Source organism: Pygocentrus nattereri, chromosome 8, assembly GCF_015220715.1.
Source record: "Pygocentrus nattereri isolate fPygNat1 chromosome 8, fPygNat1.pri, whole genome shotgun sequence".
In the NCBI taxonomy this organism is placed as follows: Eukaryota; Metazoa; Chordata; class Actinopteri; order Characiformes; family Serrasalmidae; genus Pygocentrus; species Pygocentrus nattereri.
This window is the reverse complement of record NC_051218.1, coordinates 37,146,986-37,171,720: the sequence shown is the minus strand read 5'-3', so window position 1 is coordinate 37,171,720 and position 24,735 is coordinate 37,146,986. Positions and strand designations below refer to the sequence as shown.

At 39.3% G+C, this 24,735-nt stretch overlaps 1 protein-coding gene across 5 annotated transcripts in view; it reads left to right on the top strand.

Moving 5' to 3' along the window:
• Window positions 1–2,389: 2,389 nt before the first annotated feature.
• Window positions 2,390–24,735, top strand: part of si:dkeyp-44a8.4 (collagen alpha-1(XXIII) chain) — a 204,971-nt gene continuing 182,625 nt past the window's right edge. For 3 of the 5 annotated variants that reach the window (XM_037540737.1, XM_037540735.1, XM_037540738.1), the window contains exons 1-2: window positions 2,390–2,733; window positions 6,341–6,410. In XM_037540737.1, coding sequence (XP_037396634.1) covers window positions 2,422–2,733; window positions 6,341–6,410 — 382 coding nt within the window. In that variant the 5' untranslated portion in view covers window positions 2,390–2,421. The remainder of the gene's footprint in view (window positions 2,734–6,340; window positions 6,411–24,735) is intronic. The other 2 variants (XM_037540739.1, XM_037540736.1) reach the window with 1 other exon arrangement.

Sequence of the window (24,735 nt, the reverse complement as noted above, 5' to 3'; positions counted from 1 at the left end):
CGTTGTCTTCACTTGTGCTTCATTGATGGTGCAACCAGAAGAGCTGAATTTGCAGTACTGCCAGATGTAGTTGCCACGTTTAAACACTTGATGGCAGCAGAGTTTGTGGAACTGCTTTATGGTCACCAGATTTGGGACTTTTGAGTATTTTGCTCTTGAGTGAATTCACAGCACAGTTTTCCTGTCCTCTGCCTGTGGATGAAGGTATTTTTAGCCCAGGTTTAGTTTATTTGCTGTCGTTTTTCATTCATTTCCCTGCAACAGGTAATGTGGATTTAATGCTACAAACTTTCCATTAACAGTTTTCAGCCCGTTTTTTTTCACTTCTATATGCACCACAACTGAAACGGAACCTTAGAAATATTGTGTTGGTGACCCAGAGCTTGTAAGTTGGTTGAAATGTTGGTCTTGACACCAATACAAACCAAGTTTATGCTTTTTTTTTTTTTTTTTTTCCCCCAGTGTTATTAAAGATATACATATACAGCTACATATACATGTTTAATCCTTTAATGTCAATATTTGACATTTCAAAACCCTGGTCTTTGTATTGACTTGCAAACAAATCTGAATACATTTTTATAAATTGATCAAACTGGCTAAAAACTACATTATTTTCATGTCAATCTTGTTCTCATGGGGCTACTTATTGTTGCCAAAAAAATAATAGAAAATCCACATTTAATTGTAAATAAAATGATGGAAAAATGGCCAAATGGACACTGTTGTTAGATTATTATAGAAAACCTCTTTCCAAATTCTGTGACGTTTTCATCATAAGCTTAGTTGTACTGTTTGATTGGCTAAACGGGGATGGTCAGATATCTGTGTACACTCCCACCAACTCACAAACATGCATGTTTTAAAATGATCTTGTTACTTGTTTATTACTGGCTCCAAATTAGCTACCTAGTTAGCAGAAGGGTTCTAAAATAAAAAAATAAAACTAAATAAAAGGAACCATGTTTGGTGCTGTGTCAGCATAACTTAAGGTTCAGCTGCTGCTTTTATCAGCCGGGTATGGATAAATGGTAAAGGGGCACATTTCAGGGTGCTGTGAGGCAAAAAAATACACAAAGCAAATGTATTTTTAAGATTTACCACGATTTTACCATGATCACAAATGGTTTTGGATAGTAGAATTTTATATATGTGTGTATATATATATATATATATATATATATATATATATATATATATATATATATATATATATATGTGTGTGTGTGTTGTAGACACTGTGACCTCTGGTTCCTATCACTACCACTGTAAAGATATTAGAGTCTATAAGTTTCTCTCTGAATTAACGACTTCACCTCAAACCACTTGATGACATTGTTTACTCTTCAGTGGCTGAACTGGTCAGCCATACCAGGTGTAGGATCAGAGGATGAGAACTACAATTACACTGGCCTGCCACCAGGACAAGTATGGAAGTGTATAAAGTGTTGACTCAGAAAAGAAAAAGAATAATATTGGACTCAATGTTTTTATCAGTCAGTCAGAAACCTGATGGCTATGTATGCACATACGTCAAAAAACATAAATGTGCATATATATATATATATATATATATATGACACAAATATACATCTATCTACAGAGCCCCACTGGTGACATACTGTATAAATAAAAATAATGCGTGACCACGACTTAGTAAGGTGTGGGAACAAGATAATTAAGTCGTAGCCATGCCTTAGTAAAGCGTCAGAACAAGATCCTAATGCGTGGCCACGACTTAGTAAGCCATGATTTCATTCCCACGCCTTACTAAGTATTGGCCACGCATTAGGATCTCGTTCCCACTTAATTAATTACGTTAATAAGGCGTGGCTGTGCATTATTTTTATTTATACAGGATGTCACCAGCGGGGCTCCGTATCTATCTGGACGTATACGAATAATATAGGGATAATGCATCTACTGTCTGATATATGTCTAATACATATGTCCAGTACATGGAACATATTTCCGCATATGTCAGCATCATACATTCTCTACGACTTAGTAAGGAATGGGAATGAGACGATTAAGTCATGGCCACGATCTCATTTCCGTGCTTCACTAAGTCGTGGCCACGCATTATTTTTATTTATTATTATATGTGATACATTTAAATCGGATATGTAGGAAACTTCATGTTTGCTAAAATATGTCCTATATTTGAAATCCGTACATTGCCTTAAATCCTTACATCTTCTTTCTTCTTTATTGAAATATTCTTCTAGTAGTTGAAGTTGGGACCCAATTGGACAGGCGCGTGCTAGGCTAATAAAGCGAACCAGGCGCGCGCTCTCTTGCCCAGCGATCGAGAGAGAGAGAGCGAGAGAGAGAGAGACAGAGAGAGAGAGAGAGAGAGAGAGAGAGAGAGAGAGAGAGAGACTGACTGACTGGTGAGCGCGCGGAGGCTCTCGGCATTTCATGATGGATCCTGTCTCGTGCAAGGCTGCGGGCAGCGAGGGCTCCGGAAAGCAGCGCGCGCTGAAGGCTCTGCGCCTCGCGCTGCTCATCCCCACCGCCTGCCTCGCGCTGGCTGTGGGCTCAGTGGCGCTCAGCCTTCTGGTGACCTTCAGGAGCCAGGACATGGAGAGCCGGCTGCACGCGCTGGAGAAGGACAGGGCAGCGTGCGCCCCGGTGGACACACGGACTCAGGACGGGACAGTACCGGAGCAGTCTGGACGGCCTATATTGACGGAGGAGCTGCGCGAGCTGGTGGAAACAATCGTGCAAGAAGTGAGTGCGTTTCACTAAACTCAGAAAACCTCCACAGGTCAGTCACAGCGTCTCCAGAGCACTGAGGTCTGTTCATTATGCGCTATAAGACACCACACAAACGCTGGTGGACACCTGCTCGGCCAGCTTTTCCACTGAAATAAAGGGAATTGATAAGGAGTTTGGGAAGGCTGGGAAGTCTGGGAAGGCTTTACACTAGATGTTGGAACATTGCTGTGAGGATTTGACTGAGCATTAGTGAGGTCAGGTACTGATGTTGAATGGTTGGTTCTGGATCACTCAACTCATCCCAAAGATACTGGATGGAGCTCCATCACTCCAGAGAACACAGTTCCGCTGCTCCACAGCCCAGTGCTGGTGGGCTTTATACCCATCTAGCCCATGCTTGGCATTGGGCATGGTGACCTTAGGCTCATGCATGGCTGCTTCAGAGCATCCGGTTCTATTGGTCAGCGCTCTTCTACGCAGTTGTATGGCTGTATCAGAAATAAGTGCTCCAAAGTTTCACCAGGTATAAAGAATGCATAATTCTAGGAAAAACCTTGAAATGCTATAGAATCTTATTGTTTACGTTATGTAGAAGTCCTTTATGTTTTAAAGGGCAGGTTCTTTAAAGAATCACCAATTAAAAGCTTCATTAGAGACCCAAAGGTTGTTCTTCACACAGTTTCTGTTTCAGTACTTGAATTTGTCTAAGTGGTTGTCCCAGATGTTTGTCTCTTGGACGTCTGATGCAGGAGTTGGTGAAATTGCATGGACACTCATTCCAGTGGTCACCAACCCTACTTTTGACTCATTGTAGGTTTTACATCCAAACCAAGTCTTAGGCACCTGATACATGTTGTTGAGGGCTTCTGATGTTGGGCAGTAGAATCATCATGCATGATGGAAGAAGGTTAGAGCCAGTGTGTGAAATACTCCTTGGTATTTGAGGGGTCCTATGTGGTTTGGATACTCCAGTGCTGGCTAACTGCCACCTCACTCACTTTAGCAGCATTGGTTCTGGCTTCACTGGCACCAAAATGTTTGGCTTAACGATTCTTCTGTTAGCAAGGCTCCTTTCTGGTATGGTAATGTGCTCCTCCTCATATTGAAATCTTGCACATCTCCTCTATAGTCGTTGGCTTAAGAAATGATCAGTAATTCACTCTTTCTACCAGTTTCTTTCAAATTTGGGCACGTTTTTAGATTTATAAATATGCTTTGGGACAGTTTTTCAGAGGTATTCTGAGCATAGTTACAGTTGCAAGCGTCACTCTGAATCAGACCAGCTCTGATTTATAGTTGAGTGTATTTCACCTTAATGAACAGTATAACTTTATAATAAGCTGGTTTTCAGAGACCGCTGAGATTTTTGATTTTGAGACATTCAGGGGGTCCCAAAAGATTACATTTAATGGGTCCTAGACCCGTGTGAGTCTGTGTGTCTGTCTGTCTGCCCTGCGATGGACTGGCGACCTGTCCAGGGTGTATCCTGCCTTCCGCCCAATGACAGCTGGGATAGGCTCCAGCAACCCCCCCGGCGACCCTGAGGGAGAAGCGGCTTAGAAAATGTGTGTGTGTGTGTGTGTATGTGTTGGGGGGGGGGGTCCTGGACCTCCTAGGACCTCTTGAATTTCACACCTTGTTTAGAGCTAAAAGAACTATAATAATTCTACATTAATTTCTATAGGACTACAATAAGGACCTTATGGTACATGGTACTTCAAGATATTACACAGGTGTTTTAGATGACTATAGAACAGCACTCAAGGGCTGTTATACAGAGCTGAATTAGTTAGATTGTTATAAGTATTACAATCCTAAAACTTTGGTCAAGTTGCATACCCTTTAGACATTTGTAGAGAAAACACGTCAACTACAAGAAGCAAACCACTGCAAGTTTTAGTGCATGATTTCTATTTACTCTCTGAGTTTAACATATTGCAAAAAATAAAACATGACATCTAAAATGTGCCATAACTTTTTCACAGACCATGTTTGAAGTCTTATTTTCCCCAATATGTTAAATTCAGCAAATAAACAGTATTTTTGCGTTAACATGTGCGGATGTGTGCCCAAACTTTTGCATGCAACTGTAGACAGCATCACCTAAGTTCAGATCATACTTTTGTATTACCACAGTGATTTGTAAAGGGTGAACATCTGCATGGTACTAAATGTCCAAAATATTGACCATTAAGTTAGAGACCAATGAGTTGCACGCTGTTGCTTACCAACCAAGGAGTCCAGTTGTAGTGCTAGAAGTCCAGCACAGCTCAGTTATTTACCTGCTCAAATATACCTAATTCAGCACCACCAGCAGGACTGTGAGGACATCAACATATAAGTGTCAGTGTAATCAGTTATTTCTTACACTATAAGTCACTATAGGTTTAGACTAAAAGTCTTTAGATGTTGGAACATTGCTGTGAGGATTTGATTGTATTCAGCATTAGTGAGGTCAGGTATTGATGTTAAATGATCATTTCTGGATCACTCCAGCACATCCCAGAGGTACTGGATAGAGCTCTATCACTCCAGGGATGCAGTTCCAGCACTCCACAATGCAGTGCGGGTGGCTTAAACTTCCCTAGCTTACCCTTGGAACAAGCATGGTGATCCTAGGCTCAGGTTTGGCTGATATAGAGCGTCCCTTTGTATTGGTTAATGCTTTTTAATGGAGAATATGCAAACGGTATGTGTGAACAATGAGGGCAGAACTCACTGGAGTAGCATAATTCACTACAGTGTCTAAATACTTTTGTGAATATAGTGAATCCTAGTAGCGTGTTGTTCTTGAGAGAAACTTTCTGGGGGAGAAATGTGACAGTAAATGTCATAAGCAAACCCAAACTTTTATGATTTTAATCGGTGTTTCGGATTTAATGTCTTAATAGTTTTATTTTCACATCTGTGAAAGAAAACTTTAAGATTTCCACCTGTTTTTGAAGACATTATTAACTTTACAACCATGAGCACCTCAGAAACAGAGCCGTTATTTATTCTGTGCAAAGACTTAAGCAGTAGTTCTCTACACTAATCATGAACACTAGTCATGCAGAACATACAGCACAACGGTTTTGACGTTATATGTGTACAGTCAAATCATAAAGTTAGAACACCTCGTCATATTACGTTTTGTTGATTATCTAAGTAAAACATACTAACAGAGAGTACACGTAAATATGGCATTTTCCTGCAAATTTGAAGCACACAAGTTTTATTTATTTGCTGAGTTAACATATTCGGAAAAAAAAATGCTTTATTACTTTTGCACGGACCAGTTTTTCAGTTCAGCAAATAAACAGCAATTGCAATTAAAATGTGCAGAAGTGTGTTCTCTGTTGAGGATGTGTTTACACTTATTTACACTTTGAAAATCAACAAAATGCCATTTGACCAGGGGTGCTAAAACTTTTTCATGCAACTGAATATCATGCTGTAACGTTTATGCAATTCATGAATGACTGAACAGTTGGAAAGCTGTTAATTGCCACCCAGTGGATGTGAATATTTTGCCTCTAGCTGTGTGATATTCCCCATGGTGTGAAGTTCTAGATTAGGGATCATTACTGTCTCTGTGGATTCTCAGTCTGACGGTGTTATTTCGTGTCTCCTGTATCAGAGGCTGGGCGAAGTGCTGCCGAAAATCCGCCTGGCGAGAGACCTGACCCAGGAGTGCAACTGTCCCCCAGGTATGTGTCCTTTGTCTTATTGGCCTTTTGGTATTTAGAGCAGAGATGTTTACGAGTCACTTTACGCAAGTCCCAGTCAAGTCTCGAGTTTCTGAGGGGTGAGATCGAGTCTTTAGTCATGTACTGGAGTCTTTAGTCATAAAGTTTCTAACTGTTATTAACAGTTAAGCTGGACTTGTTAGCGTTTATACAGAATGCTCTGCAGTGCACGCTGTATTGGGTACAGCCTTGTATTCTGGAGTCAGACTCTTATTTTGGATGGCCCTGTTTGTGTTCTTGCACATGAAATAGTCATTTTTGCTCTGTTCTGTTTACTTTCAGGTTAATATAGTCAGTAATCGTCAGCATGAAATATAAAGTTACAGTCATATGCAAAAGTTTCAATGATGTGGTGTTGATTTTCTACATGAAAATAGGTTGACACACAGGGCACAAAATGAGGCAGCTTTCTGCATATTTTACAGCACAATTTCACTTTAGATAAAAACATAATAACATTAAATGCAAAACATAACTTTTGCACAAGCCATAATTTATGCTTCTTTTTCACCAGTATATTAAACTTAGGAAATGAACAGTGACTGTGTATTAAAATGTGCAGAAGCATGTTCTCTGTGGAGGGTGTGTTCACTTGTTTTCACATTGCTAAAATGTAATTTAACCAAAAAAATGTAATCTAAACTTTTGCACATGACCGTCTATCAACTCACTACTGTTCAGAAACAGATTTGTAAATTGTTAAAAACAAACTTATCTTCAGGTATCTCACAGTATTGGCATTTTGTGTGTTTCTATGTCCATCAGATTTGCAGATTTTTAGCTAAAGGTTTTAGTAAAATGTTTTTTTTTTAGCCATTTTTGTTTTCTGATGCTGACAATGATACCAAAACCTTGAGTATTGTCTGATTCTGATGTGGATTCAATATGTTTTTTTTTTTTTAAAGATAAGATTTCAAATACGCCTAATGCAATTTAAGTGCAGAAGCACCTGTTAAACCTTTTAAAAAAATTATATTCTGCAAATATGTGGAAAACTACACTCTCATCACAGTAGCCATAAAATATCATTTCCACCTATTTTGGGAGCTCGTTTTTTTTTCTTCAGTAATGTGGATCAAATATGTCTCAGTGGTATTGTATATGATGTCCAACACCAAAACCAACTGGATTTGGCAACTGGTGAGCAAGCCAGTCAACATTTATAAAAGTGTTTTTAATGTGCCTAAATTTGATTTTTTTGTGGCATTTTGCATGAAGAAAGCTGTAATTTTCTGTTTTTATCTAAGAACGACTGTCTTTGTGGAGAGGTATGAATTCTTTTCTCGCCTTTTCGCTTCTCGTTGCTCACTAGCAGCTCAACACAGAGTCAAGACACTTCACACACAGAGACCCAACCGTGTCCTAGTTAATATGATAGCAGAGTTACAGGAAAAATATTTCATTTGATTATATAAGTTAAAAATATCAGAGTCAATTTCCACTCTATCAGTGAAGCAGCCATTGTAGGGCGTGTATAGGGGTATCAAACTCCACCGCTAAAGGGGTCATATTAAAAAAATCGCAGCAAATCCGTGGGCCAAATCCGTGTTTTTATTCCATTTTTACTTAATATTTTGCCATGACCCGAATGGCCACTGTTGTTTTCAAAATATGCCCAAGCTGCAACAGCAAAATAGGTATTGAATACTTATTCAAAAAGAATTCTAAATAAAAATAACTATAAGGTATTTTTTTAACCTGCCTATTTGCTTGAACAAGACACCAGGCATCTTTTTGTGTAACTGCTGGCCCATAGACTTTTGATGGGGGAAGAGGAGTGGGAACACACACTATGTTGCAGTGCATACTGGGGACTGTAGTGCATCTCAGGGTAAATGGGGCTAATGATAATACAAAATTAGAATAATTTCGCTATCCCAGCAGGACGGTGTCACAGACCTGCACAAAGCTAGTTGGTTGTTTTTCTTATACTAACATTGAGCTACATGTATCTGCTGCTGTTACTTGTGACCTACATTACTTTGCCTAATGTTATATTATGCTATAGGTTATGCTATGTTTCAGGCTAGCTATGTTACAGAGTCTGAGCTGAAATGTTTCTTTTCCTTCTAATATCCTGATGACGTCTCTAATATGGACAGCTAATGTTCTTTAATGCTCTGTAATTATGATTCTGTGTTATTTCTTGTAAATGAGTATTTGTGCAGGTGTTGATGTGCTGTAGATGGTGAGCTGTGAACTAGCCTGAAGGCTAACACTTAGCCTTAACGTCAGAGTGTTGAGTATTGCACAGGTTTTTGTTTTGCGTGGGTTTTTGGCTCTTTGGGAAGTCAGGTGTCTGTATAAAGGTTAAATGTTGTTTAATGACTATAATTGTGAAGCGTGATGGGACATGTGCAACAATTAGAGATTTCTGTGATGCAGTTTACTGCTAGTGTTATTTTTCTCAGGCCTGCCTTCAGACTCTCTTTCTCTTTCTTTCTACCTCTCTCCCGCCATCTCTTTCCTTGTCTCTCGCTCTTTTACTTTCTCTGTCTCTCTTTCACTCTCTTCTTTCGCTCTCTCTGTCACTCTCTCGCTCATTCTGTGTTTTTCACTCTCTCTTTTTCTAACTCACTTCCACTCTATTTGTCTCTCACTCTTCCTTGCCTCGTCTGCTTGTATCTCTCTTTATCTCTGTTTCACTCTCTGTCATTCTCTCCCTCTCTCTTATTGCTCAAATGTTCTTTGACTGAGTCTTTCTGTCTCTGTCTGTCTCTCTCTCTCTCTCATCCTCTCTTTCTTACTTTGTGTCTCTCTAAAGTTTTCTCCTGATGTTTATGTGTGTTGTGAAAGGCAGAGTGACAGGAGATCAAGGTTAAAGGACGAGAGAGAGAGAACATCAGCTTCTGTTTATAGATGGTGAACATGTTTGTGTGTGTGTGTGTGTGTGTGTGTGTGTGTGTGACAGAGGGTCTTGTGTGAGTGTGTTTGTGTTGGTTTTAAGGGGGGTTGTAGCGCCTCAGAAGGGCCGACAGAGGCTCTAGATTGAAAGGTGAGCCTCTTTCATTTTAGAAGCAATGACTGCCACCTAAAACCAGAATCGTGTGGCCGACAGGATCAGAGGAAGCGAGAAAGAGAGAGAGAGAGAGAGAGAGAGGTATTTTTGTCTCCACAACAGATGCTGGCTCGCTACCCAGCTATCGACCAAGCATTAATATACCATCATGTTGTTAAAGTAGACAGTAGTGAGAGAACCGTTCATAATATTGTCCTCTATGGCATGAAAAAGTATATAAGATGCAATTAAGCACCCTCAAATTACTTTACACAAGGACAAAACAGTGTACAGACCAGTGCTGTAGCTTAGTTACAGGTTTAGGGGCCAGCTAGCGAGCATTGCTCTAGTGATGATGACCAACTAGCCCTCTTCACTGTAGCAAAATGATTATCCCTGTTCCCATAATCAGAAGGGATCATTTTTGAATATTAAACACAACACACGATTGCTTACCTCACATTTAACTGAGTAGTATTGTTTACTATAACATCACTCTTTCTCATCCCAAAGATGTTGGACAGAGATCCATCAATTTCACTTGGCGCTGGGCTTTCCACATAGTGATGTTAGGCTTGTATGCAGCTTCTCGGCCATGTAAACCCATTTAAACTCCTGCCACACATTTCTGATGCTGATGTTGCTTCTAGACGCAGTTTGGAACTCTGTAGTGAGTAATGCAAGAGAGAGTAAGTGATTTTACATGATTCAGTATATGGCAGCTGCACTCTGAGTTTGCATGGTCTACTGCTTTGTGGCTGAGCTGTTGCTGTTTTTAGACACTTCCATTTCACAATAATAGCACTTACAGTTGACTAGGGTAGATCTAGCAGGGAAGAAATATCACAGACTAATTTGTGGAAAAGGTGCCACCCTATGAAAGCGTCACGTTTAAACTCAATGACCTCTTCAGTCTGACCCGTTATACTGCCACTGTTTGTCTACAGAGGTTGCAAGGCTACGTGCTTGATTTTATACACATGTTGGCAATGGGTGAGGCTAAAACACCTGAACTCAATATTTAGGTGTCTACAAACCTTTGGCCACACATTGTATATATTGTTGTTCAGTTTTAGTGTACACAGACATAAATCATTGTGATGAGTGAGTACACTGATTATCATGTCTGAGTAAATGAATTGGTCATGGCCTAAGATATTTAGGAATTGTCTGGCCTTGATTGGATTCCACAGAGAATCATGGTCAACCACCATAATTCCAGCACATAAAGCTGTTGACCAGCATCCAGCAATGCAGGTGGTCTCTGTCATATTACCATGCCTTCGATCATTCTTCCTCTGCCCTGCAAACACGGTTTGCATGGGAGAGTGAGAATGTCTTAATGAGCTGTCGACTGAGCCGGCTGTTTCCACACGCCTGTTCATTCTCTCTGCCTGTTCTCACCCTTTTTGTTTCTTTTCTGAAGCTGAGGTGAGTGACTGTGGTTTAGCCTGTGTCAATTAATGCTCAAATAAAAAGCAACCTGCACCCCTCGGTGACAGAGTGCTGCATTATCATTCACTTTCTTTCCCCACCTCCCATTTCTGTATCTCTTTCGTCAAGTTGCACTTGTGTTTTAGACGAGTTTGGCTCCTGAAAACTGGTGACAAATGCCACCCACATTCATCACTCTGAAGAGATGCTGTCTTTCAACACTCTTTTCGCTGCATGAAGTGCCAAGGACCGACCGAGGCGTAGTGCAACTCATGTAATGACTGACAGAAAGCAGAGAATCTGTTTTTACATGTGAAGATTTATCACTTTAAAGGACTTCTAATCAACACCATCCAAAAACATGTATCTCCAAAATGGTAACTCTGTAGGAGAAGGCAAGGTCTTAAAGCACCGTTCCCAAATAAACACCTGAAAATAATAAATAGTCCCATGTGGTTTGTAGGCACTACACACATTTTTCACAAGAAAAATGTATGATCATGTGAAAACATGTCGTCATATGTGAAAAAATCACGTTATAAAATGTGCAATCACGTGAAAAATCGTGTGATCACACATGAAAACGTGCTGTCGTGAAAAAACACATGATCACAGGAGGAAATACATCCAATTATATGAAAAATCATGACATAAGAAAGCATGTGATCACACTTGAAAACATATTATGTGAATTATATTTTGTGAAACATTATATGAAACACTGTGCGGTCACATTTCAGGGCATGACATGTCACATGATTACATTTTATTCACATATTAAACAGCAGAAATCATGCAATTTGTTCTGCTCCACTGCATTTATCATGCAATTTCTTAGTCTTCTTGTTGCCCTTATTTAACATCAAAAAACCAAAGTGATCTCCCAAAGCTGAACGTTTGATGATATTTATTTAGTTTGTGTAATAAATTATTTTTAGGAATAAGAAAATAGGAATCTACATCACACCTCAGTTGTGCTCTGTGCAGATTTAAACAAATTTCAGTGGCCATATTCTCAGAAAGAAAGGACAGAAATATGTTTGGTTCCATAGAGTTCCATTGAGAGGGTTAAATGTTGTACTGTTCCTGGCTGTTGGGAAGCAAATGGATCATTCCAGTCTTCCAAACCACCAGTCTTCCAGATCCGCACATCTGAAAAGAACAGCCGAAGGTTATTTGTCCAGTGTTCCATTCTCAATGTAACATTTCCAGGCTGTTTTAGAATATGGTATGTGGGGTTTCTCTTGTGAAGGTGTTGGTCTTTCATAACAGAGGTCATTTACATCAGCCTTAAAGACACAAGCAGCCTGGGGATAAAGTGAGGTTGGGAATTCGTCATGTAAAAATGATTTTCACTCTTCACAAAATCACACAGTGGCAACCAAAAATGGACAGAATATAAGAAAAATATGGAATATGGACCATTTAAATAGACATCAAACAGACTAATGACATGAGAAGACGTAAACTCTGTAATTGCTTTTAACCATTTAAAATCCCAGACTTATTACATACTAAAGCTTATTATTCATCAACTACATGGACTACAGTGCAAACTGGCTCAGCTATTCTTAAGTGTAGAAATGTAGAATAAAACTTTGGACCTGCCAGTGGGATCTGGCCGTTTAGGGGGTCCTTGCATGCATTCCACTACCAATCTTGCTTATTAGGCTACTAATTAGTAGCACTCCAGCAGCCGACTGCAGTGTAAATGAGCTGTGAATAAGGCAAGCAAAGGTGTGGGAAGGTCTCAGTCTTTTAAATCACTTTTTAGAGGCAGTGAGTAATCGGAGAGGTTTTGGGTGTGGCAGATGGTTCTGATGAACATAGCACTGTATTTACTTTCATGTCTCCAAAAGGTTTGGCTTAAAATATCCTGCGAGCGTTTGGTAGCATGTGTTCTCTGTGTAATATCCCACTAGGAAGTTGTGCAATAAGATCCGGTCCTCATGTCATGGTAAAAGAGATGAGATGTGCGACTGGGAACTGTGAATGACCCCTTTTAGCACTTGGATGCTCCATGTGCTCCATTTTAGCCTCATCCTGTTCGACTCATTTAGCCGTTCTTTACACGTTTGGCACGTCTTTGATGGGTGTGGACGCCGTGGCTCAGCTGGATGCTCGAGGTCACGTTGAGTCCCTCTGCTTAGAGAGATAATGTACAACAAGAGTTAATAATCATATGGTGTAAATCTAATTCTTTTAGGTGATATGATACAGATCTCAAGTCACATGACGTGAACGATTCAATACACCTCGATTCACTACGAATCGGTTCAGCATCAGTATGGTTAAAACCAGCTGTGGTCCAATGCGATTCAGTTCAGTTAAATTCAACGTACGCTGATGTATGCATGACTCTTTAATGAAGAACATTTTCAAATAATTTTGACTTTATGTGGTCTGAGAGTCTTTACCACAGTAAATATGTCTTAATTATGTAATTAAGTAAGCCCTTGTTGGACCAATGATTTGATTTAAATCAGTTTTTCTTTGCACCAGATTCGTTTTTCTTTGCACCTCTAGAGCATTTACTTACATCATAAAAGAATAAACTGTTTTGCACATTTAGAGATGCTCTACAAACTCAGATCTCAGAGACACCAGAGCTGCGGTTCACAAATGCACTGCAAATATAGAAACACATGCAGCTTCAGAAATGCTGGAGAGTCAATCACAAGACAGTGTTTTCAGAGGGCACTCAAAGAGGACGGAGCCATTCAGGCCTTTAAATTATAGCTAACTAGCCAGCCAAGTTAAGCTTAAACTTACTGGAATGTGAGTCTCTGTGCTGTTATCAACTTGCTGATGAATGTGTTTTCTGAATTTGCCTCACAGTTATGAGTTTGCCACACATTTTCATTTCAGATAAGGTCTTATCAGCCACCATAGAATACATACTTGGCTAATAACTCATTCTGATGCAGATAAGTTTGCAAATACACTGAAAGTGAATCAACCTGATTCAGATGCATACATCATATCATATACAAGGTGATTCAAAAACATTCATCTGATTTCAAAATGACTTATTTCACTTGTAAATTATTATATAACAATGCAGTAAACTGTACATGGTTTAAATGAGCATACAGTTTATTATGTAGTTTTACAAGTGCTCAGAATGAACGCCATCCAGCTGTACGGACAACAATAACGCCATAGTCAAATTCATCCCAGACTCGATTGAGCACGTTAGGCATCACTGTACGGCTCTTTCAGTGTGATTTTAGAGACCACCCAGTGCTGTGGAGCTGTTGGAGGTTCACTGCAGACGAAAATCATGGTGCACAGTTATGACGGATTCACTCTTATTGAAGTGGAGAACGCAAAACTTTCTGCTCAGGGGTCTCCATCTCCTCACAGACTGAAGGGAGGCATCTTCCAGTCACAGTCAGAAACTCTATGACTCCCTCTTTCAGTTGGTATGTGATTGGTTCCTAGGCACCTCATGGTTGTAAAAATATGGTGCTTTGAAATCAGATTAATCTTTAAGATCAGATTAATCACCCTGTATATTGCATCAGCATATGTATTCATTGCAGAAAATAAGTAAGAAAAAATGGTGTTGATGTAGTATAACCAGTCTCACGGCTCCTTTCTGGGTCTGTTCAGAGCGTATTTGTTCTCTTGCCCTGTGGGTGGGTGGCGCGCACACACACACACACACACACACACACACACACACACACACACACACACACACACACACACACACACACACACACACACACACACAAGGGTTTCCCATCCAGACCACTTCTGTTCAGCACCCCCTTGTCTCTCATCGGACATCTTATTAAAGTTAGCTTTGTAAAACCACACTGTTTCAGTACACCAGTGGCCGTATGCATTCTTCCCTTTGGAAAATAAACAGCCCAAGGCAGGCTGGATAGTAGCTGCAGGACTTGGTGTGAATGGCTGGACTTCTAGACACACCCTCCAGCCATAAAGCCCCAACCTGCATATAAAACCTAAGCCTACATTGCACAAACGGTGCATTTGGCTCTAGCATTACAGTGTAAATTGCTAAATTAACAAAGCTCCATCTGACACTTGAAGATACTAAAATGTCAGGTTAACTTTCAGAAGTTCTAAGAAAAACATGATTCAGTTTAACCCCCTACAGGCCAAAGTTTTATTACACACTTCTTTAATGTAAGAACAGCTCAGCCAGGTTGGATTGAAGTCCCTGTAGTTTCTGAATATAAAATTTTACATAAAGTTAGCCTGGATTTTAGACGGTTATCTTTTTTAAGAGTGTTGCTTTATATATATGTTGATTGTGTTATGACATCCTTATGTACCCAATGTAGTCTCTGAATACTTTTGAAAAAACATTTCTTTGTTCATGCTTTTGCGTTTATTCCTTTTTATGCTTTTTTTTTTGTAGAAAGTGCAAAAAAGTCGAGAGACAGTAGGTCTGTACATTTGAAGTAGATATATGTGCTGGAAGTGAATTACATAACAAACACAAAAGTATCTGAGAACGTATTTTCCCATACTGCAGTCTAGCAAAACAACAGTAAATACCAAAAATTCTGAGATTTTTTCTTGCTTATATTGTTTCTTAATTTACTTCTCTAAATTTTAACACCTAACTATTGTGTTTGAGTTTGAGAGTGCTGTTATTAATTGATCAGTAATGGTGGTTGCATTGATAAGCAATTCTGCATTAAAACTAAATAAGTCTTAAATGCATAATGTGGTGGTGGTGATTGGGGGCAGCAGTAATGCACGTGTGTCTGCTTGGCCCACATTCAAAATTCCTCCAAAACTCGCTATGCAGTCTGGCATAGCATATGTACTGTAGGTCACAAAATTCCAGTAGGCCTTTGCTAAGGTGCTATTTCGGAATGCCGAGCTCGGCATACAGCATGGAAGTGATTAGATTGTGTTAGGTTTCATTATTGCGAGTCACAGGTGACATGGAAAATTGCCATAAATTTTAACGAGGGAAAGCGAGAAAACGGTTAACACTTTACGGATGTGTGCATCAGTTGCTTTGAATAGCTCACCACCTTCACACCAGGTCTACTTAAAGCCTCTACTATGGCCCACACGTTATTCTGAGCATCGTCTATGTATAAAGATACTGTACATAGATGAGACTTTCCTGCACCCAGTTTGGTTGGTGGCTTGAATGGCAGCAGTAAAAGAGTAAAACTGACCTCAACAAGAGGATGACTAACTAGGCCTATTAGAAATAAGCTCCGCCTCTTCTAGGCTGGGTTGGTGATGCAACACGTCAGCAACTGTAGAGCCTGTCTGTGGCGACCTGAGCAATACAGATGAATTTTTTTGCTTGGGAAAGCCTGAGACTCACCGCTGTGCAGCCCTGTGGATAAATAACAATTCTCTCTGACGTGTGTGGTGATAGAATCTTGCAAAAATTGCAGCATAAACAGGAGAGGGCCATTTCAGACGCTGTTTTTCATTCCACAGTTTCCGCCACATTCCTGATATCATTCGAGCCGCTGATGTTCCAGAGAACAATTAAAGTTAACATCGTTGTAGGCCTCATTCTTCCTGCTTCTTTGGTTAAAGGGCAATTCCGATTTTTCCAAAATGTCTGTATAATTCAGAGATTTAGAGGTAAACAGAGTCTTGCAGAGCGGTTTGATGTGAGATGGTTTGTTTCAGAAAAACTTGCGGACAGTGGGGGGTGATAAGAACCAGACATCATGCTGTCTTCAACACAGAGCCATTTTATTTATTGTCCAAAATGACCAGTGCACCTTCACATGTCTTCTGAATGTGATTTTCAGAATGCTGGATGAATAAGTGGTCAATCTGAACATTTTCTTCAGGGATTCCCATGAACACTCAAAGAACCCTTTGGATGATTTCTTTGCATCAAGGGGTCTTCAGATTGAAGGAGAATTTGCTGTAGATGGTTCTGCATAGAATCTTTTCGAAAAGGGTTCTATATTGTTATGGCGTGCAGCTTGTAACAGTAGAAGAATCCTTGTGGGTGCTATATAGAACCCTTTTCAAAAAGTTTCTATATAGAACCATCTATAACACAGTCACACACATTTTACATCAATCCGAAGAACTCTTTCATGATTAAAAGGGTTCTTTGCACCATGAATGATGGTTTGATTAAAGCTTTAAAGAGATTTCGACTTTTTTTACAATAGACTCATGGTGGAGAGGCGGAGTCTTCAAAAAGATGGTTTTTGAAAGGTCAACTCAAACTCAAAGGGTTCTTTGCATCGTGGAAGCGTTCTTCAGATTGATGGAGAATGTTCTGTAGATGGTTCTATATGGGACCTTTTTGAAAGGGGTTTTAGATAGCACCAAAAAGGGCTCTTCTATTGTTACACTCTAAAAAAGATGGTGCCTTAAAGAGTGTCAGTGGTTCTATATAGAACCACTTTCTTTACTAAAGGACACTTAGAGACCCATCTTTTTAAAGAGTGTCTCCACCATGAATCTTAAGTGAAAAACTCAAATCATTAAACAATGTCTGAGGCATCAGACAGTGTGTTCTAAATGCTCCAGACGTCTGGTTCCTTTCACCACCACTGCGAACAACTTGATAAGTTTGTCTAAAACGGGGAATTTCACGGCAAATCACTCTGAATGACTTTGTTTACATCTCACCAAAAATTAATCATAACTGTTTTTGGTAAAAAACAAACACACATTTCAGGAGGACAAATAAAAGGCAAGAAAAAATAAGGATGGTTTCAAAAGCTAAGTCATGTGTTTGGTCTGGTGTTCATGCATGAGCTATTGTGTGTTCTGGCCTTACAAAGCTGAACACGTTTGTAGAATTCATCCAGATGAGGTGAAAATAATGGTCCCAGCCAGGAAACCCTAATGACTGCCTTCAAATTCATCATGGGACTTGGGCATAGATTGAGGGGGGTATATGGGGGGTGGGTGTTCCCTTTAATGTTAGGGAAGGGGGCAGAACTCCACCCAAATAATTTGCTCTCATAACTTATAATAAGCTTAAATCTGTTTTCTGTCACATATTTACATTCCTGTGCACATGCAGTTTGTGTACAGTAAGCATCGTTCATGTTCCTTTACTCATGATGTTACTTTAATGATGTTTTAAAGTGAAGTAAACAAAGCAACCTGGCTATGATAATCTAAGACACTGCCAGCTTGTTATCTACTGCAGGCTGCAGTTCCATGGGATTAAAAAGACTAATGCTGTAGCCTAGTTTGTTTATCAATATCTAGCCCGCAAGTTTTTCAGGTCTAGTAGATGCATTTACTTCATTAAACCTACAGAAAAGCTTCTGCATCTAAAGACGTACACCTTTGCATGTCTAACTGGGTTACCAGGTGTCCGTTTTTGGACCGGGGAGTCAGATCTTGAGATATGGTGTATGAAAGCTTGTAAACATGTTTGTTCTCAGAACTTCCACTCAAAACGAGAGCATATATTTCAAGGAAATGTTGCCTTCATGTCCAGAAGGGAGTTGGTAATTATGAGCATGAAGCCTATTTTGTGGTGCAGCACAATTAGGGAAATTGATCCTGCATCTGGTTGGAGTTTTCCCGAAGCAATGTGGAAAAGGACACCACTGGCAGTCACAATATGAGGGTGGACTGGCCACAGTGAGTTTAGCACAGCCTCTATTGTCAGAGATTATAGCTTTATTTAAAGCCAGACATGACATACCAGAATACACATACCACTGGAACAGTGGAGATGTTAGTTCAGGACATAAATTCAAAATTCAGTTCAGTTTGTAGCAAGAATAAATGTATGTGCACCAGTCATTAATTTTCATGGACGATTTCTTTACAGCCAATTTTAAATATACTTACACTATATTGTCTTGTATATCATCTGCGTTGAGAGAACTTGAATGACATCCCATTGTTAATTCCTAGGATTTAATATGATGTCACCCCAGCCTTTACAGCTATAACAGCTTCAACTCTACTGGGAAGGCTTTCCACAAGGGTTAGGAGTGTGTTCATAGGAATTTTTGACCATTCTTCCAGAAGTGCATTTGTGAGATCAGACACTGATGTTAAATGAGAAGGCCTGGCTCACAGTCTCCACTCTAATTCAGCCCAAAGGTGTCCAACTGGGTTCAAGTCAGGAACAATGAAATTGGAAGATTACTAAGGCATTTTTTTTATGTGAAATGTTCTACCTAATATAAGAAAGCTAGGTTTAGGTGAAGGTCATGGGTCTTCCAGGATGATAAAGACCCAAAGCACACATCAAAAAGCACAACAGGATGGTTCCAAAGAAGAAGTGGACTGTTTTAAACTGGCCAGCAATGAGTCCTGATCTCAACCCCAGTGGAAATCTTTGGAGACTGCTGTAATCTGCCATGGGGAAGAGACATCCTGCAAACATCCAAGAACTTGAAAAGATTGCAGTGGAGAAGAGGGAAAAACTACCAGCAAGACAGGTGCAAGAAGCTTGTACATGGCTACCAGATTGTTCGGAAGTGGTCATTACTGCTAAAGCATGTGCAACAAAATACTAGGAAAGGGTGCCATTAAAAGTGTCCATGCCATATTTTCTTATCTTTAGAGCTGAAAATATCCATTACAATATTCCAATAATAAAACATTGGTATATTTCCTTTTATTTATGAAGATATTGTACGGTTTACATAAAGAGAAAAGAATGTCGATAATGATGGCCAGAACAGTAGCTTCTAAGCTAAGCTGAGAAGAAAAACATGAACTGGAAATTGCATGTTTAAAAAGAAAATGTTCCTGTTTCATTTCGTTGACTCAGTAGTGGGCAACGATGTGTCCAGCTACTGTCCCCAAGCTCATGTTAAGCTTGCTCTTATTTGCTGGCTGCAGTTTGGGAGCTCTGCAGTATGCATCACAGATAATAAGGTATTTCAGGTTTTACACTGGAGATTTGTCCATGCACATATGCTGAAGATATCAAGCCCACAGAGTCTCCATTTACTGTCTCTCTCCTTGTTTTTTACTATCTCAGGCTAAAACTAGGTTACTAGGTTGTCCCCATTGTGAGTTCAAGGCATCTAAATATTCGCCTCCGTGTCTATTTCAAGAGGGCTAAAAGCAGTCTGGGTCTTTTTCTCAAACATCATTTACATTTTGCAAACACTTTTATCCAGAGCAACCTTTAATTGGATCATCTTACACAGGTAGGTGAAGGTAGTGTTAGGAGTCTTACCCAAGGACTCTTATTGGTATAGTATAGGGTGTTTACCCAAACAAGGATTGAACCCCAGTCTACAGCATAGAAGACAGAGGGGTTAACCACTACACTACACCAACCACATCTCCACATGTTAGGCCTGATGTGTTGAGTGGTGCTGGGGCTTAACTGGGAGCTAAACTGTTGAGAGATGAGCAGTAGATATGAAAATAGTCTGTCTAGATCAGACACTGTAAGCTCAATTGATGAAAATATGCTGCCTGAAAGTTGAGGTTTCTTGTCAGCGCAGTCTTAACTGTGTCTGGCTTCGGTTAACTGTCATCCTCACTGGAATGACCTGCTTCAGTCATTCAGTGCATTGTTAAAAGGGCACAAATACATACACTACATAATTCCAATATTTGCTTATACCATTTGTGTGAGTTTATCTGATTAAGAACACCCTCCAGGTAATAGGCATATCATCTTATGGACTAGCCAATACAATCATCTGATCTCAGTCCAATGGCACATATATTCCACTTTCTGAGGGCAAACAAGATTAAATGCTCCAACAAGCTCTGAAGACAGCTGCAATGAACACCTGCATCACCAGGGAAGAACTTCTGATAATGTGTCTGATAATGTCCAGATTTCAGGCAGTTATTGATTGCAAAGGATTTTGGACCAAGTATTAAAAGTGATGGTTATATTAGTTTGTCCATTTACTTTTGAGCACCTAAAATGATGGGAGGGTTATGTATGAAAAGGGTTGTAATTCCAATACCATTCACCTGATTTAGATATACACACAAATCAAATTAAAGCTGAAAGTCTGCACTTTCAGTTCATAATATATTTCAGTAACACTTTACTGTAGGGTACGGTTCCTAAGGCTACATGACATCTACATAAGCTTGTCATGACGATTGACATAGACTTACATAAATGCTTATAAATGCCTATTCCAACAGATATAAACAATAGTCATTTGCTATAAAAGTTGTATATGCCAAGTTAGCTAAAGTAGCCTTTATGACAGATGATGCCTATTGGAATAAGCATTTATAAACATGTATGTAGGGTTATGTCAGTAGTCATGGCAGGTTTATGTGCATGTTGTGTAGCCTTATGAACTGTGGTCTACAGTAAAGTGTTATAGATATTTCATATATTCAGTTCATATGTTTCATTTAGCCTCAACCATGCTGTGGTGGTCAGCTAAAATAGCAGCACCTTTTATCGTCATTCCAAATATTTATGGACCTGGGGCCGGATTCATGAAAACTTTCTAAATAAAAAAGTTGTGAAGGTTCTTAAGACAAATACTAAGAATTTCATCAGAATGTCCTCAAATGCAATTCATGAAAATATCTTAAGAAGTAATTATTTTCTTAAAAAATCTTCATTGTTTTCTCATGTAGGCTACATTGCATTTTACCCCATACCATAAACAACAGATACATTTTGAGATAAATATCCACTCAGAGGAGCAAAATAGAGGAAAAACGTAAAACTAAGTGTGTAAAAAAATTAGCAAATGAGATCTAGAGGTGATGATGGAAGAAACAGCCAACAGGAAAAAAATTCTCATTGATAAATGCGATAACTCTGGGGTGACGGGTGAGGATGAACAGGACGAGCAGCAGAGGTAGCGCCCATGATAAATGTAGTTGCCTACCTTGTCAGAAAAGAAAAGAAAATAAGAGAATTTTTAAGACGTTATTTGAAGAACAACAACTTCTCTTAAGAATGAAGTTAAGAAAAAACACAATAAGGTTTTATTTCTTAAGACACTTTCGTGAATTCGGCCCCTGATTATATATGACCGTGGAAAAACCTGGACTCGTTTGAAGGCTTAAATATTAGAAACAGCCTTTAACTGTCGTTGGCTAGTCTTGACCTCGTATATATACATGTTTAACGGGACTCCACTGAAGATGACATTGAATATAACACAGTTCAGCCATATGGCATGCACTACTTGGGAGGGCACTGCTAATCATATGGCTCATTGGTCTAAACTCAGCACTGTTGCTCATGCCATAGTTCTCTGGGAGAGTTTCTGTGTGTGCCTATGTGCTGCTGTAAAGGTTCTGGGCATAATATTAGATGGTACTATGAATGAATTGCATGAATGAATCCCAATATCCCATGACATCTTTATTATTTTTAGCTGATATTATTAAAGAGTTTATTTAAATTCATTTTTTGACCATTTGTATTGGTCCATTTGTTTTGCCCAATGTATAGGGCTGCTGGCCCTTTGAAGTTTTGTAAAAAATAAAAAAAATGCAAAAATGGAGTTGGGGAGAGATGAAATACACTATATTATATATGCATTATATGATTTTTTAAATTGATTTTTAATCATTAACAGTTTCGGTTTAATGAAGACATTACTTAAAAGCTTTTTCAATTCTTAACACGTTTTTCAATACAGCATGATTAGTTCCATACCCTTTTTTGTTAACCAAGCTAAAGGTAGATATTGTCATTTTGATTTCTGGAGTACAGTACATCACTTTAAAAATAAATGCATTGCTCTCACACAGGACGTTATTTGATTCTGTAAATGGCTGTATAAAGTGCATGTGTGGTAGAACTGCTTGTTCCTGCCCCCTGTTCTCTGATGCTAATCTGGGCCTGGCACCGAAATGTATCATTGAAAGTCCGAGAAGCCTGTATCATATTCTGTAAATGACAGAACCAAAACTTTCAAGATGTTTGGCAACCACAAGGAGAAAACTAAGCCTCTAAACAACTATAACTACCTGAACAGTGCTTTCTGAAGCGAGCTTGCTAATCTCATACCTCCACATCTACATGAAGTCAGATGGTAAGACGGTCAGATGGTCTTTTCTCCATCTCCTCTTGGCTTTAGACCTTAGAGCTCCTTAAGGGCCGGACGTCCATCAGCATGCCGCCTCTGCTCTGGAGCTGGCCCTATCAGATGACCTCATTACCTCTGTTTTTCCTAGCAGACTTGGCTAACTACTAACTGTCCATCAGCAGTCAGCTCGACACTAGCACTTTTCCCCATCGGAGCTGGCCAAGTGTTGGCCAATGAGCAGTGGCAGACTTCAAAAACAGCAAATCGATGTTTCAGACGTTTGGCTTTGGATTCGGAATGACATTCAGTTTCATGTAGATGATCAAAGATGAGCTAACGTTAAACATATCAACCACCTCTTGCATTTCTTACCCTTTTTATGGCTTTCCTTACTTGCCTGAGTAAATCTCAGACCTTTCGTCTTTAATTTTGTAGGGAAAAACAATTAATCAGTTCTGTGATCTATTAGCTGGGTCTTCATTCTGGTCTTCCTTTTTCATTTGTTTGAGGCATTGCAGATCTTCTATTTTACTTCAGTGGTCGGAGAAACCTGGGCTTGTAATTCAACTACTTATAAATAATCAAAATCAATTCACTTGCTAACATTTGCTAACATAGAAACATTTGGTTTCTATTTCAGTTGCTAACATCACACATTTTGAGTTAATGTGGAACACTGGGACTCTAACCAAAACACCTCCCATAAAGCGATGATGAGAATACAGAGCTCCATCTCAACATCCATAATCTCATTCCTGGAACCTGATTTGAGACCGCTTTGTTCACCCTTAAATCATTCAGCTACATGTCTAATTGATTTGACTTAGCAGGGAAAGCAGGAGAGAAACATCAGCAGGCATAGCTTTCAGCTCGGCTTCGGCATCCCTGGCTTTCATTAAAGATTCACTATTTTCATAAGGGGGTCTCCAAGTGGTTTCCATGTGTAGCACACTCATGCTTTTCATGCTAATGGACCCTGCAGTACATTACTGTCCGCCGTGCTATGTAAGCTCTCCATATGTTAGCATGAAATGTCAGGGGCTATGACGGCCATTAGGCCTAGTCTTATTAGTAGTGTATGTCATTATCAGGAAATTCTGATTGTAGATGCATAGGGATTAGTGTTGTAGTCCAGACCTGGACAAATCATGGTTGAGTCAAGGATGTGACCTGGACAAGCAGAGACCAAGACTTTGTATTTCTGATAAAATGTTATTCCATATTAAGATTTCTAATAGCATGTTGGTGCCAAGCTAATGTTGGTGCATATTAACATTTTTGGCAGTTTTATATTAAACATAGACATTTGAAGCTTATAAAGGAAATTAACTTATACTTTGTAGCTATTTCTGTAGAAGCTGCTGTGTTTTCTGTTTATAAAACCCTGACTGGAACCTGGCTAGACTCTGGTTTGTAATATATATATATACTAAGTTTTGGACAGGTCAAGACTGGTTGTTTCAAGAATTTAAATTATTGTTTTCAAACAAAAAACTTAACAATGACATTTAGTATTAGTACTTGAAATTGAGTTGAAATACAAAAAAATCATAAGACTAATGGTCCTAGGGCTTACCAATTGCCTTTTTTATGATTAAATGAAAACACAGTAACATAGTAGTACTTGATATTGTTATAACAAATATATTACCACATTTTGGTTAAATAAATTTAAAAAGATCAGTGCAGATAGAAGGGCTTGCGTTTGATTGGTTTTGAGCATAATTTGAGTGTTCCTTATAATGAGACCAAGCCACGACTGAGTAAAAGTAATGTTGAGACCCAGACAAACCTAAGACCTCTAATGTCTGGTCTTGAGAATGAGACTGGACACTAGTAGACATTATTACATTTACAGCATTTGGCTGACGCTCTTATCCAGAGCGACTTACAATTTGATCATTTTACACAGTTG